A 15083-nucleotide genomic window follows, 5' to 3' on the forward strand; every position below is an offset into this window, starting at 1 on the left:
AGCTCAGTGACAGATAAATATGAGGTTAGGAAAAGGGTTGCTCCAGAAAGAGAAAATAATCCTCCTCTGGGTATCTATTGGCTATTCCTTAAGACACTGCATCTTTTCTAAGCTTCTGGTTATAACTATGCAGTTCAGGAGAAAATGAGTTCAAATTCAAATGACCCATAAACAAATGTTTTCTTGAATCTATTGGCTATTGGAAAAGACACAGTTTTTTTAAAGATCAGCAACAGGTACAGAGGGGTGCCCACCCCAGATCTTGTTGTCTATTTCAGATCTAAATAATGTATTCCTCCAATTAGGAGCAAATGTTTGGATTAATCTGTATCAATGAATATTGTATATGGGTGTTAAATCTGGCATTATTTTGAAATAAAATACTATTGTTTGGCATTGCTGTTCCTTTAAAAACAGGTATAAAATGAATTTATCAATTACTTTTTTGTTAAAAAATAATTACATTAAACTAAATAAGAAAAATACATGTCACTTTGTTAACAATGTTATAAACTAAGCACTATTGTTAAAGGAGGAGAAAAGGTCTGAAAAACCGATCAATTTTCCTTCTTGCTCCTCTTTCATATTATTAGTACTGTTTTTATCCACAAACTATGACGTCAATCCTAAATTCTGATGGTACAGAAAAATTTACACATTCTTAATATGGATTGATCAGTCTAAAGTCATGTTAATAGTTCTGTGGATTTGGAGCCAAATTCTAGCAATGATTGTTTAAACTCAGATTGTGCATGATGATGACATTTTCAATGAAATTCAATTATAACAAATTGTTTTTTCATTTTTTACATTTTATTTTACTACTTGTTAAGGTTTAGTTTCATCTAGCAATGTCTCATATATTTTTTAAAAAACGTGATGAATGTATTAATAAATAAACTGAAAAGAATTCCCTTTCTGTTAATAATAATTTGTATAAAAGTTCTTTAAAATAAAAGGATAATTAACTGAGCTTCTCTACCTACTTCTTGACTTTGCTTGCAGTCTCTAGTCTTCTAGATGCAAATCAGCTCCATTCTAGCTATTGTCTTAGAGGGCTAAGAATGCTGAAACTAAGAGGCAATGGCAGAGCATATTAGTAGTTTCTGTGGCAGTTTTTTAAGCAAGAATAAAAAGAAACTTATAACATTTTAAAGCCAAAGTTGTTATGGTGTAAATCATCCTAATTGTATATCTGAAGTGTCTGTCTTCTTGAGTTATATACACATGGTTGGAAAGAAGAATGATGAATTATAAACCAAGAAACATTGTACTACAGGCAACAATAATTGTATACTGTTTCCAACAGTATTTACTGTTGATGTCAATACAATCACCCTGTAGCTGATTGATACCACTTCTACTATTATTAAGCATCAGTGATACCGCTGTGCCTCTGAATATATCAAAAATAGTTGTGTCATGTTAAAAATTCTCTTTTGAGTTCCAGAAGGCCCATTTATGAATATGAGGTAAATTCTTTGGTTGATTTAGAAACCCTACCCACTTTTTTTTAGTGGGTGTTGTGATTTTTAAAATATAGCAGTCAGAATTTTAAATCACAACATAATTTCATATACTAGAGCATTTTGGTTATATTTTGCACACCAAGATGAAATTTCAGTTTGAATCTATAATGGTGTATGTAGTGCTGATATAAATTATTCTATAAACATTGAACAGAAGGTACATACTCATTTAATGCTGTTGCTTCTTTTCCCATCTGATGGTGGATATTTAAACTATGAGAAAGGCTAAAACTTTTAAAAAACATTTAAGGTTTCTATGGACAAATATTTCAGAGGTTCTTAAAGTTATTTCTTTAATCATATTTGGTAGTGCTGAAAAACAGTGTAATGGTTATATATTGAGAAGTGGATTGAATAGGCAGTCTTGAAAGACTGCCAACTCAAGACCTCTCCCCACATAAAAAGCATCATAAACAACATTTAGAAGTTAGATACAATATTCAGAAGAATATTTACCTGAAAACAACTTTCAGCATAAGATTGTAGTAGTGGTTAAAGGTATCAACCATTATCAGTGGAAAGCACATAAAACAATGGGATATTAGAGCTTTAAAATAGATTTAAAATAGAATAAAAATTATTTGAAAATTACAAATATTTTAACTAAATAACAAACAAATGAGAGGATTTAGTTGAGTAGATTCTCCTAAGATTCATAGACCTCAGAAATCAAGGGTAAATACACACCTATGGAGAGAAAAGGAGGGATAATCTAAATAAATCAAGGGTGAACAATCTGCCACTCCAGAGCTGTGTTAAACCCCAAATTCCCTAGAGTAGTTGGGGATCATTTTTTTATGTGGCAACCAAAAAAGAAAGAAAATGAAAATATCCATGATGAGAAGTCACATTTTTTTATATTTAAATTCAGCTCAGTAGCAATATAGATTCCTCTCTTTTTTGGTCCTAACCCTCTCATTATTTTTTTTAAAGTTTGATTTTGTTTATATGTGAAAAAGAGAGAGCTTAGCAGGTAGTTTGTCCCTCTGTATGAAAAAGGCTGCATGCCCTCAGAATAAAGGATAGATTAGGCTTATTGGCCTTAAAACAGCATTGTCTTTTCATTCGGACTGTGTGCATGGACACTCAGCTCATCTGCTGCAGACTTATTTTCATAGATGGTTCTGCCTCTTAACTCGATCCTGGTTCATTTTTTCATGGTTGAACCTTCTCGCTGCAGAATATCGTTCTGTTTTTTTCACAGCTGGTTTTGTGGCTGTTTTTATTAAATTCACATGTTGGTTAAAATAAACGTATGTTTGTCCCTGAAGGAGAAATGCTTGCATTCATTTGAAAAGAAAGAAAGACTGGGGTGGGGGGTGTGTGTGCAGATTACAGAGGGAAAACAACAGCTTTGAGGAATATCATTTGAGTTATACCCTGACAAGGTCTTTCTAAATGTGTTTACTGTTAAATAAGAAACACCGCTTTGAATTTTGTTGTAATATTTAATTTTTCTTGATTTCTGTCCTTGGCAGATGAAACAATTGTTCTAAGAATGTCTTAGTTTAATTGCAGCCAGTAGAAAACAACCCTGAAGGCAAATTGACAAAGCAAAGGGTTTATGACGAGAGAGTCTTGGCCATTTTTCCTTTTTGGCTTGGCTCAAAGTACAGGCTACGAGAGATACCCTCACCCTATAAAGCCAGTTTCTTGAACTAATTTGACAGCTTTCTTATCAGTGTTTAATGAGGAAGCTTTGTCTAAAGGCAGCCATTCACTACCAAAGCTGTGGATTGCCTTCTTTCCCTTCCCTCCTTTTTTTTTTTGAGAGAGAGAGAGGCATAGGAAGGCATTCTGCTTTACTCGGGGAAATCTCGTAAAAACTTTTACAGAGAGAGTAAAACACTGTGCTCTTTTAAGGGGGAAGGGCTGTGCTTGAATCTGTTGTATGTCTGAAAAGAAAAGACATCTCTTTGTAATATTCAAAGGTCAAGTTTTCTAATTCTGTTTTGGGACTTGTTTGTGTTGAGTTTTAGCCAGCATTCTCCAGCACACAGTAGTGGATCGAAAAAAACAACCCTTCTCTCCCCACACCCAACTGCTGTTTTCCATCAGCATAAACAGTTCCTTTCCGTAATAACATAGACGGATATAGCGGAGAACCCATTTCTGGGAGAATCCACTCCCTATGCATTTCTTAACCATTTTTGGGAAGAATTGATCCATCTGTATGTGCAGGAGAAAGAGGAGGAGGAGAAGAAGGAGGAGGCAGTAGCTCTAAATGAAATGACATCATAGGTATTACTCCCATTGATCCAATTTTAGGCTACAGCCAGGATAAAAGGAAATGGCATCAGGGAGGAAGTATGCTCATTTAGGCACAGGTCCCAGTGTGATAATGGAGTAATAATAGAAATCACGCCAGCGTCACTTGGTTGTTGCATGAGTCCAGGCACTTTTTCCCTTTGAGGAGGCTTTCAATGAATTCATTCAAGTGCAGACTGTAGCAAATGGGATATTCAGAATACCAGCTGTACTCCTTAATGATTTGTGTCCTGGCTTAGGGGTGCGGCACAAGTTGTCATGCTGTTGGATGCTCAAGTGCATATATCTCTGTCACATTTTTATAGCGGTGGAAGGTCAGTAGTTAAACGTTTCAATGACATTTTTTTTCCAGAATTAGTTGAGGATCTGGTATTTATTTCATTATGCTAATGCCGGGTTGACAAATAGTCTCTTTTAAGGTGGGTGGTCTTCTGGGAGGAGAGGCCAGTGACCTTGTAGAAAACAGTGAGGAAGCTTTGGATGCAGTAAGAGAGGGTTTTCTCTGTGCCTATTTTATTTGACATTGGGATATAAAGAAGCTTTCTTTTGTTACTGCTCAAATCCTGTACTTGCTTTGTCAAAACTTTTTCCAAAGAGTTGGCAGTTGGAGACTTCAGTTCACTTTTAAAAAATGACTCTATTAGGCATTTATCTTACTAAGTAGATGTATAAATCTAGTTCCTGTTTAGATCCTGGGGAAGCTAGGACTACCCAGAAGCTGCTTAGTCAGAATGCGTTGTTACAATTGTTCTTTTCTGATTTGGTTGCATTTTTAGGAATCTATTTTTCTTATTTTTTCAAACTTGGCTTTGCTGCATTTTTCCAACTGGAAGTTAAAGAGTCAGGAATGCAAACTTCAAAAAACGTGTACATGTGTGAACCCGCAGAAAAGCACAGTACAGTTCAGCGTGTGTTATCTGTAACCCAGTAAAAATGATTTAAAACCTCAGTTGTTACACTTAAAAGAATTATTAAACTTTAAAGACCAGAGACGCTTGCAAGAATTTACCATTTCAAGGAATACGATTTTTTGGCTGGCATATGGAACTGTTCTTTGAAAATTACAGACTATTTCAGCCCGCTCAGCATAACATAATAATTTATGTCTTCTGTCTAGTACTCTCTCTTAAAACACATTTGGCACAAACAATCATGGGAAAAACGATTATTTTTTTCAGGCTAGCTTTTAAGCCCTCTGTTGCCTTGGCAGTATCTCTCACTGATGCAATTTTTCCTACCAGCCGAGTTTGCTATATTTTTATCAGTTACCTTTCTTTTCTCTTTAACTCGCTTTGTTTGTTAAATTTGTATCACACTGCTTGGCCAGAGGTCTGAAAAAATTCTTGCAAACATCCAATTCAGTGCAGCAGGCCTATATTTTTCCTAACCTTTTACGTAGAGATAGTCCTCAATTTACGACCACAATTGAGCCCAAAATTTCTGATTCTGAGACAGTTGTTAAGTGAGTTTTGTCCCATTTTACAACCTTTCTTGTCACAGTTGTGAAGTGAATCCCTGCAGTTGGTAAGTTAGTAACATGGTTGTTAAGTGAATCTGGCTTCCCCATTGACTTTGCTTGTCAGAAGGTCGCAAAAGTTAACCTGGGCACTGCCATAAATATAAATCAGTTGCCAAGGCCATGAATTCTGATCACATGACTATGGGGATTCTGCAATGCTCATAAGTGTGAAAAAATGATCATAAATCACTTTTTCAGTGCCATTGTAACTTTGAACGGTCATTAAATGATTTGTTGTAAGTCGAGGACTATCTGAATATTAATTTTTAAGAGGTTGAAAGATTCTTATGCTTTGACCTTATTGAATGGAGTGGGAGCATATTACACAGGTCATTCATTAGTATCTGGATGAATCCATGTCAGAAAAAAATCAATGAAAATATAAAAAAGTGATTGGGAGCCTGTGTACAGTAACACTGTTCCCTGTAAATTTACAAGTCTACTTAAAGTGTGATGGTTTACCATTAGGGATAGTACATCTAGGGCTGCAAAAATTTGGATGAGCATTGGAGGGCAGCAAAGCAGCTTTCTGTAATATTTCTGCTGCCCTCTAGTGTTTTCATAGTTTTTGCAACCCAGATATTATTACCTAAATTGCCATCCCTTTTGGGAGACTATCCAGCTGCTTTCAGTTGCTTTGAAATTCAACCAGATCCTGTTAGAAATTAAATGATCCTACTTAGAGTTGCAGCAGTAATGTGTGTTACCTCTTATGGGAGTGCCCTAAAGTGCATTATTTCAAAATGGTGATATTCTGTCCAAATATCAGTCCTAACTGTTTATTGTTATAAGCTATAAGGAAGAGTCATATAAGCTGGTTATAGTGATTGTAGCATGGATTTAGAAGAAAAGAATCAGCATGGATTTGCTGATCATAAGATTTCAAATAATTGTTTGAAAGTCTTGCGAATTAATCAACAAACTATCATGGAGAGAATCATGTAATCATATAGATCAACCCGGTACTGGCTCCTGGCCCTTTGGGAACCGGGCCGTGCAAGCGGGCACACATGTGAAACCATCCCCTCTACCCCTCCCACCACCGCCACCGCCAGCCTTTGGAGCCTGAAAGGTTGAAGACCTCTGACATAGATACTTGTCAGTGAAAGGAGAATGGAGCTGAAAAAAGCTAATCACCAATCAAAACATATTTTAAGTTTATACATTTTTAATATTATTTATATTGGTTTGAGCTAAAGAATGAAATATAGACAACATAGTTAGAATTTAATGTATACATTCTGTCTGAAGGACACAAAATTCACTCATGGCATAAACGGTATGAGAGAATATCTTGAGGTGGTCATAAATACATCATGAGTCGTGTATGGAACAAGTCCACGTTGTCCTCTATTAAATTCTACTTCTTCAATTGATTAAAAGTTTTAAAAATACCATTTAAAAATCAAATAGAAAGGGTATATTTTGCATATACATTTCACATATGCACATACATTTAGTTCATACATGAGAAATGCACATTTTATATGTTCATATTTTGTAATTTCTCCCTAGTATCGTTTGCTCTTAATATAAAATTGAGGATTAGAGATGAATGGCAAAAGTAATGTGGAAGATTCTTACTTTGCCCTATCATTTTGGTTGCTTTTCAATAATTTTTCAAAATCTCAAAATTTCAACTGCATAATGCATAATGATATGAATTTCACAGAGGTAAACTGAGGTCATGTGGTTACCTTGTTTCTACATTTCTTTGCTTAACTTGGCCAAACTCAGAACACTGATGAAATTTTAAACAATAGTTCCTTGTACAGTTAACGTATAAAGTCAATGCCAAAGGTACATTTCAAAGGAAACCACAAGTCAATTTTTAAGTCTTTGGTGCTGTTTCTGGTAAATGGCAGCAGTTTCTATGGAGAAAGAAGAAATATTTATAAAATAACATTATGCAACACTTGAACTTCGATTCAGAAGTAGACAGTGATTTTCCAGAAACACCCCACTATTTCACTTTAAAGAGCCCCACAAACAATTGTATTATATAAATGAAATTGAGCAGACACAGTTGTTTAAAACTGTATTCCTCAATCTAAATACGAACCAAACAGGTAAATTCAAGTCTTATATTTCCCTTGCCATCGTAAACGTTCTGCAGTTGAAATCTGCACATCTAGAGTATGAGTTCCAGAATGCTAATTGGTTTGTTTTCTTATTGCTACATTTAAGATTTTATATTAAAAGCACCAATTTTTCTAAAAAGCTACCTGTTTCTGTCACAAGCCCGCTGATAAATTTCACTAATCTTCACTGGAACTTGGGTAAATGTGCTTAAGTTGTAGCTTTAACTACATGCAAGATGAATACTGTCCATCTTACAATTGTATCATTTTTGTGCCTTATTGATTAAATGATAATGTCACAGGTTGCATTAAGAGGGATAACTTTGAATAGTCTGTAAGTACTGAAAAAAATAAATTTGCATAATGACCTCTCGCTTTAATAGCATGAACCTGGTAAATGGAAACAAATTAGAAAGAAATGTAGGATATCCTAGTGCAGGGGTGACCAACCCTTGCAACTTTAAGACCTGTGGAATTCAACTCCCAGAATTGCCAAGGTTTGATACCCTGTCCTAGAGTAATAGAGAAGCAAACAATCCTTTCTCCCAGTTTTAATATATGATACCTTTTAAAGTGACTCTATTTTGATTTAACAGAATGGAATGGAATGGAGTGGAGTGGAGTGAAGTGGAATACAATAAATACAATACAATACAATACAATACAATACAATACAATACAATTATTATTTATTGGCCAAGCGTGATTGGACTCACAAGGAATTTGTCTCTGGTGCATAAGCTCTCGGTGTTCATACAAGCAATAGAGTGATAAATCATAAAAAATAAGATACAATCATAATTCATATAATACAGCCAACAAAGTGATAGTCATAAGATATCAATAGGAATAGGTAATAGAAAAGATGGGAAGGATAATAGTAATACAGTCATACGACATGGTTAGATATCCTTAGAGACTATAGAATCCAGTAATCCATACTCTTGGAGATGTTACAGGTAACCATAAACATACAGATAATTGCAGTATGTCTTCTCCAACTGTCCTTCATTTTGGAGCAGTTCTGTCCTGATCTTCCATTATTTGGTTATGTTGGGTCTGCAAGCTAGAAATTTTATGCCCAAAATTATCTTCTCTTTTTGTGGAATGAAAACATTGGCTACACAAGAAACCACATACTGCTTTTTAAAACACCAAACCTCCCATTCAAATGGTTTATTTCCTGTCCCTTGACCTTATTTTCAATATTTTTTTCATATAAAGAAAGCAGAATAAAGGTAGCACTTAAGGACTTGTTGCAATAGTGGTTTTGTAATTTTTCTCTGTTCATTTTCCCTGCAATTAAATCCATCATTTTCTTCTATTGTGCATGCAGTAAACTAGAATTATTTATACTCTTAATTGAAAATTAAACCCACTGATCATAGGGAATTTACCTCTGAATAAGTATGCTTAGAATTCCACTAAAAGGGTGGATGGATGGATGGATGGATATATGGATGGATGGATATATGGAGATAGGGATGTATGTGTGCATGCAAATGATATTGTTGCTATTTCAATTTTGAAAGAGAAAGTTGGATAAATTTGTATTTCTGTTTTGCTACAGTTCTTTAGTCCTATATATATTAAAATCTCCAGGAAGTGATGCAGTATAATTTGTGCTTTTGATAATTTTCTATGAAAATTAAATAATGTGGTATATTTCGCAAAGCATGTTAGCTGATAATATATATTTATCACCTAACTGAGATTAGTATAGGTTTAATCTTACTTAAGTAAGAATTGGACAAAGGAACAACCTCTCACTTCATTTTGATAAAGGAGTTTCTTAGAATAATGACACAAGAGTGTTCATAATGAACTCGCACATTGCTTCTATATATTACAAGCACGTGGTATAATTTCATAGGTTATCTGAGACTAGTCACTGGCTATCCTCTTTTATCTGAATTAGAAAAATGTTATAATTTTATCTCACAAGCTACTTATTTTCTTTTAGCTTTCCCCGGACCAGCTGGTCTTACTTCTGGAGAGTCTCCTGCAGAAGAGGACATTCTGTTCAAAAATGTTGGAATACTTACAGAAAACTTATCACCTCCGTGAGCAGGATGCAGAGGTAATCCAGTTATAGACACAGGGAGCTCACAAACTGAGCCAATAGCATGGAACAATTGTATTCTGTTGGATGCAGGATTATTCTGGTGGGGTTTTTTTTTTAAATCAATTTTAAAAAATTTACATTTGTCCCGAAGGCAATACAGGTAGAGCATGAGTTGCATTGACTGCTTTCATTTTTACGGGCTATGTTTTTAATAAACGTTTGTTTTTAACAAAGCATGTGTATACATGTATGCTTGCATAGTTTGGTTAGTACAGCCAAGTCACATCTCTCCACTGTGTCTTTGCGTTTGAAAAATACACACATCTGGAAATGATATATGCCTTATTGTGGATTCGTTTTCTTTTTACTAACTGTGTACCTGTTTATATTTGTGAGTAAAACTGCTTTTTGTTTATATTCAGCTATATATGAGAATTTGTACTCAGATATATTTGATTGGAAGTTTATGAAAAAGTAAAATGCTTGTTTTCATTTTGAGTTCCATTCAAAAACAGATCTTAAACAAGGGTGGTAATCACATAATGTACAATCAGTTATTTGAACTATTATTTATTAATTGATACTTGTCCATTCAACCCATACAACGTCTGGATAGTTTATAATTAAGAAAGGAAAAGAAGATTGATTACAATTAAGAAAATCAACCCCACTGGCCACCATAATAACTTACAGTACTTTTGCTGGCTAACCAAAAAGAAAGAAAAATCACAACCGAAGGCAGTACAGATAGCAGCTAAACACATTTTCCAAGCAGACTAAAAACTGTGTAAGTGTTTATGGGAACTAAATCATTTACAGGGCCTGTCTTTAAAATGATCCAGAAGCTTAACTTAATTCAAAATAGAGCATAAAAAACATTATCTGGGAATGGGATTATTCTGAACTTTTATTTATTTATTTTATATTTAATTATATATCAGATTTAGAGACCACCCATCTCACTCACAGAGCGACTCTTGGCTGTGTACAATTAAAAACATAAAAACCAGATAAATGTTGTGCTCCAATAGGAAGCAGTTAAAACAAAATAAAATTTAAAAAGGATAAAAGTTAAAATATCTCATGGATGCTTGGGAATTTTCCAGACAAATTCCGTATTGGAAAGGGTTTGCCCCCTGCCAGGTACTTGGTAAATTGTACAAGTGATAGCTATTCTTCATTTACTATCTTATTTAAAGATTAGGCTCTTGAAGTCTTTGATGGCGATCCTTGTCCGAGTGACACTGTGAAGTGAGATATGAAGAAGGGCTATAAATCAAATCAAAGTCCCTCAAGCAGGTAATCTTCAAATATTAAGGATTCCAGAGTCCCAAACATCTGCATTAATATTCAGATATATTTGCTATATATATATATATGCTATATATATTCAGATATATTGATATATTTGCTCCTTTGTGAGTCTATGGAATAGATTTGGAAGCTTTCTGCCTTGTTAATTGTTTTTAGATGATAAGCATACATTTGTTTTATTATAATTCTTAAACTGTTATGTAAAGTGCTTATAGGACACCTTACGGAAACATTCTATAAAAAAATAGCACTACAAGCTTCACATCCCTCCTCCCTTTTAAGCAAAGATCCTGGTTTGAGTGAATTGCAGCTAATGTCTCATCTGAATCCTACAATGGATTTAGTCTTCGATATAACTACTAAAAAACAAGCATGATTCGTTTTCTACCAATCCCAAATGAAATGAAGCATAGTTTGTCTGCATTCAGATAATAAGGAAACTGTAGGTAATCCAAATGAAGCAGAACAATCCAGAAATCTTCCTTGTGGCTGTCTATGGGGATTCTCAGTCATCCAGGTCATGGTTGTCTCAAAGATGCTTTTCCAAAGGCAAGTGGACTTCGTTTTTCCTCAAAGGAGTTTCACTTCTCATCCAAGAAGCTTCTTGGGTGAGAAATGAAGCGTCTTCAAGGAAAAACAAAGCCCAGTTGCCTTCAGAAAAGCCCCCTGGGTCTTCCTTGTGGCCATTTGGAGGAAGAATAGAAGTGGAGAAGGCTGAAAGGAAACTCTCTTACCACAAAACTAACCGAACAACCGAATAACAGAGTTGGAAAGGGATCTTGGAGGTCTTCTAGTCCAGCCCTCTGCTCAAGCAGGAAACCCTATACCAGTGGTGGCAAACCTATGGCACGGGTGCCAGAGGTGGCACTCAGAGCCCTCTCTGTGGTCATGCGCGCCATCGCCCCAGTACTAGGCCTTCAGCTGGATTTTATAAAACCTTTTCACTTTAGGCCTCTGCTGCCGTGTACAAAAAAAAAGGTTCAATCAATCAGTCAATTTCAACTTCTCGCGGGAAAAAAAAAGATCTCGCAAAGTTGGAATTGATTGGTTGAACTTTTTAGTCCCACCCAGTCTGCTGTTACCACCGCAGCCACGCCCACCCAATGGGCCACACCCACCCAATGGGCCACACCCACCCGGCACCCGACGATGCATAAGTGGGTTTTGGGTTGCAGTTTGGGCCCTCAGTCTCTAAAAGGTTCGCCATCACTGCCCTATACCATGTCAGACAATTGGTTATCCAATCTTTTCTTAAAAACCTCTTAATGTTTTAGCATTACTGTACTTATGTACAGAAGAGTAGTAGCTACACTTCATTTACTGCAAGCCTCCTTTTAGAATGTGATTTTTGTTTTGTATAATAACAAAAGGAAGCATCTGCATTAGATTCCCCCCCCCCCCCCATAAATAGAATTATATATGAAACAAAATAAAGACAAAGGCAGATTTTAGTTTGCTGCGGTTGTAATATCTTTCAATAGTTACTGGAATGTTGATTGAAGCTTTTTATAGCTCTGTACATAAAATTGAAAACTCCACAATTGAAAATTGTCTCCCTCATCCAAGGAAATATTTAAGATAATAGGTAATGTTTATTTCAGCTTTAACGTATTTGTTGTTTATACATGTCCTAAAGGCCAGATTTATTTTTAATTGGCCTTGAAACACACTTTGCTATTTATAGAAATTAAGTTATATTTAGGGTATATTTTAATCACATACAAATACCAAAGAAATGTCAGGACCTCTATATCAGGAAGAGAAATAACTGAGAAAGTAGCATCAAAGCTGTGTCGCCTGTGTTGTGGTTACGTGCCAGGACACCAAGACCTATGTGAATTTTTACACTAGGCTGATTTTCATTCTCTCCTGGCATAAATTGTGCCAAATGTACTTGGTTATGTGTCGGCGTGCGTATGTGTGTGTTGAAGGAAAGCCACAACCTCTGCGGGAGATATATTACTTCAGCTTCATCNTCCCCCATAAAACCAATTAAAAACCAAATATTTGTCGCTGTATAGTTATTAAGATTCGAATTAAAATTGTCCCTATTTAAAATTCTCCCTAGGCCAGACCCGCTTGTTGAAAAAGCCATGTCTTGAGGGCGCGGCGAAAAGATAGGAGGTCCGGAATCGTCCGGATCTCGGGGGGTAGTTCGTTCCAGAGGGTGGGGGCCTTCGGAAAAGCCCCCTGGGTCTTCCTTGTGGCCATTTGGAGGAAGAATAGAAGTGGAGAAGGCTGAAAGGAAACTCTCTTACCACAAAACTAACCGAACAACCGAATAACAGAGTTGGAAAGGGATCTTGGAGGTCTTCTAGTCCAGCCCTCTGCTCAAGCAGGAAACCCTATACCAATGGTGGCAAACCTATGGCACGGGTCCCAGAGGTGGCACTCAGAGCCCTCTCTGTGGTCATGCGCGCCGTCGCCCCAGCACTAGGCCTTCAGCTGGATTTTATAAAACCTTTTCACTTTAGGCCTCCGCTGCCGTGTACAAAAAAAAAAGGTTCAATCAATCAGTCAATTTCAACTTCTCGCGGGAAAAAAAAAGATCTCGCAAAGTTGGAATTGATTGGTTGAACTTTTTAGTCCCATCCAGTCTGCTGTTACCACCGCAGCCACGCCCACCCAATGGGCCACACCCACCCAATGGGCCACACCCACCCGGCACCCGACGATGCATAAGTGGGTTTTGGGTTGCAGTTTGGGCACTCAGTCTCTAAAAGGTTCGCCATCACTGCCCTATACCATGTCAGACAATTGGTTATCCAATCTTTTCTTAAAAACCTCTTAATGTTTTAGCATTACTGTACTTATGTACAGAAGAGTAGTAGCTACACTTCATTTACTGCAAGCTTCCTTTTAGAATGTGATTTTTGTTTTGTATAATAACAAAAGGAAGCATCTGCATTAGATTTCCCCCCCCCCCATAAATAGAATTACATATGAAACAAAATAAAGACAAAGGCAGATTTTAGTTTGCTGCGGTTGTAATATCTTTCAATAGTTACTGGAATGTTGATTGAAGCTTTTTATAGCTCTGTACATAAAATTGAAAACTCCACAATTGAAAATTGTCTCCCTCATCCAAGGAAATATTTAAGATAATAGGTAATGTTTATTTCAGCTTTAACGTATTTGTTGTTTATACATGTCCTAAAGGCCAGATTTATTTTTAATTGGCCTTGAAACACACTTTGCTATTTATAGAAATTAAGTTATATTTAGGGTATATTTTAATCACATACAAATACCAAAGAAATGTCAGGACCTCTATATCAGGAAGAGAAATAACTGAGAAGGTAGCATCAAAGCTGTGTCGCCTGTGTTGTGGTTACGTGCCAGGACACCAAGACCTATGTGAATTTTTACACTAGGCTGATTTTCATTCTCTCCTGGCATAAATTGTGCCAAATGTACTTGGTTATGTGTCGGCGTGCGTATGTGTGTGTTGAAGGAAAGCCACAACCTCTGCGGGAGATATATTACTTCAGCTTCATCTTGCAAGGTGAAATCAAGGGCTTTACTCTAGCCTTTAAGAAAGGCAACTGAGATAACATTACCGTTACAGTTTCTACAGCTACTGGATAACAAGCACCTACCGTCCTCAAAAGGGAATGTGGTGGTGCACACTCTTGTCTGCCTAAACAAGGAAGTTTCTGTGGCTCAAAACACATTAAATGCCACAAGGAGGGGATTTACCCCCTCTCCTTGAAACAAAAGAACGAGCTACATTTTTTTTCTGATGAATGGCTTTGGATAACATTCAGATGTGTATAATTAAATGCAACATATATGTATATGTGAGAAAGATCTTGAGAGGCAGGGGAAAAATGTGCTAAGGAGCAGTCAGACAAGAGAGGGCATAAGAAAGAGTTTCATCAGGGATGCTTCCTAGCTTCTCGGGATGTAAATGAGATGGTGGGAAATCTGTGCTTTCAGAATTGCAATGTTCTGCTAATGATAAAGTAAAATTATCTGGTCATGTTTCCTGTCTGATTTACCTGGGAAGGTTAACAGTATGATGTCATCACATATCTAGTTATAAAGACTGCAATCTTACAAACACATGCTTAGCAGAAGTAAGTACAGTGGCCTTTTCTTCTGAGTAAACATCTCCTTGATTAGTTTTCATCCATTGCTTCTTGTCTTGCCTTTTAGTGCTTTGGAAAGTGGGTTGGCTCCCTTTTCTTTATGGCAGCCCCTCAAATACTGGTACACTGCTATCATGTCAACCCTAGTCCTTCTTTTCACTAGACTAGACATACCCAATTCATGCAACTGCTCTTCATATGCTTTAGCCTCCAGTC

The 15083-nt window shown here is 36.2% G+C and overlaps 1 protein-coding gene across 1 annotated transcript in view; it reads left to right on the top strand.

The window, feature by feature from the left end:
- AOPEP (aminopeptidase O (putative)) overlaps positions 1-15083 on the top strand; it is a 183878-nt gene that overhangs the window by 146083 nt on the left and 22712 nt on the right. Inside the window, exon 13 of the mRNA XM_015820752.1 lies at positions 9361-9477. Coding sequence (XP_015676238.1) covers positions 9361-9477 — 117 coding nt within the window. The remainder of the gene's footprint in view (positions 1-9360; positions 9478-15083) is intronic.

The sequence above is a fragment of the Protobothrops mucrosquamatus genome, unplaced genomic scaffold (genome assembly GCF_001527695.2).
Source record: "Protobothrops mucrosquamatus isolate PMUCROS unplaced genomic scaffold, P.Mucros_1.0 scaffold1175, whole genome shotgun sequence".
Lineage (NCBI taxonomy): Eukaryota > Metazoa > Chordata > Lepidosauria > Squamata > Viperidae > Protobothrops > Protobothrops mucrosquamatus.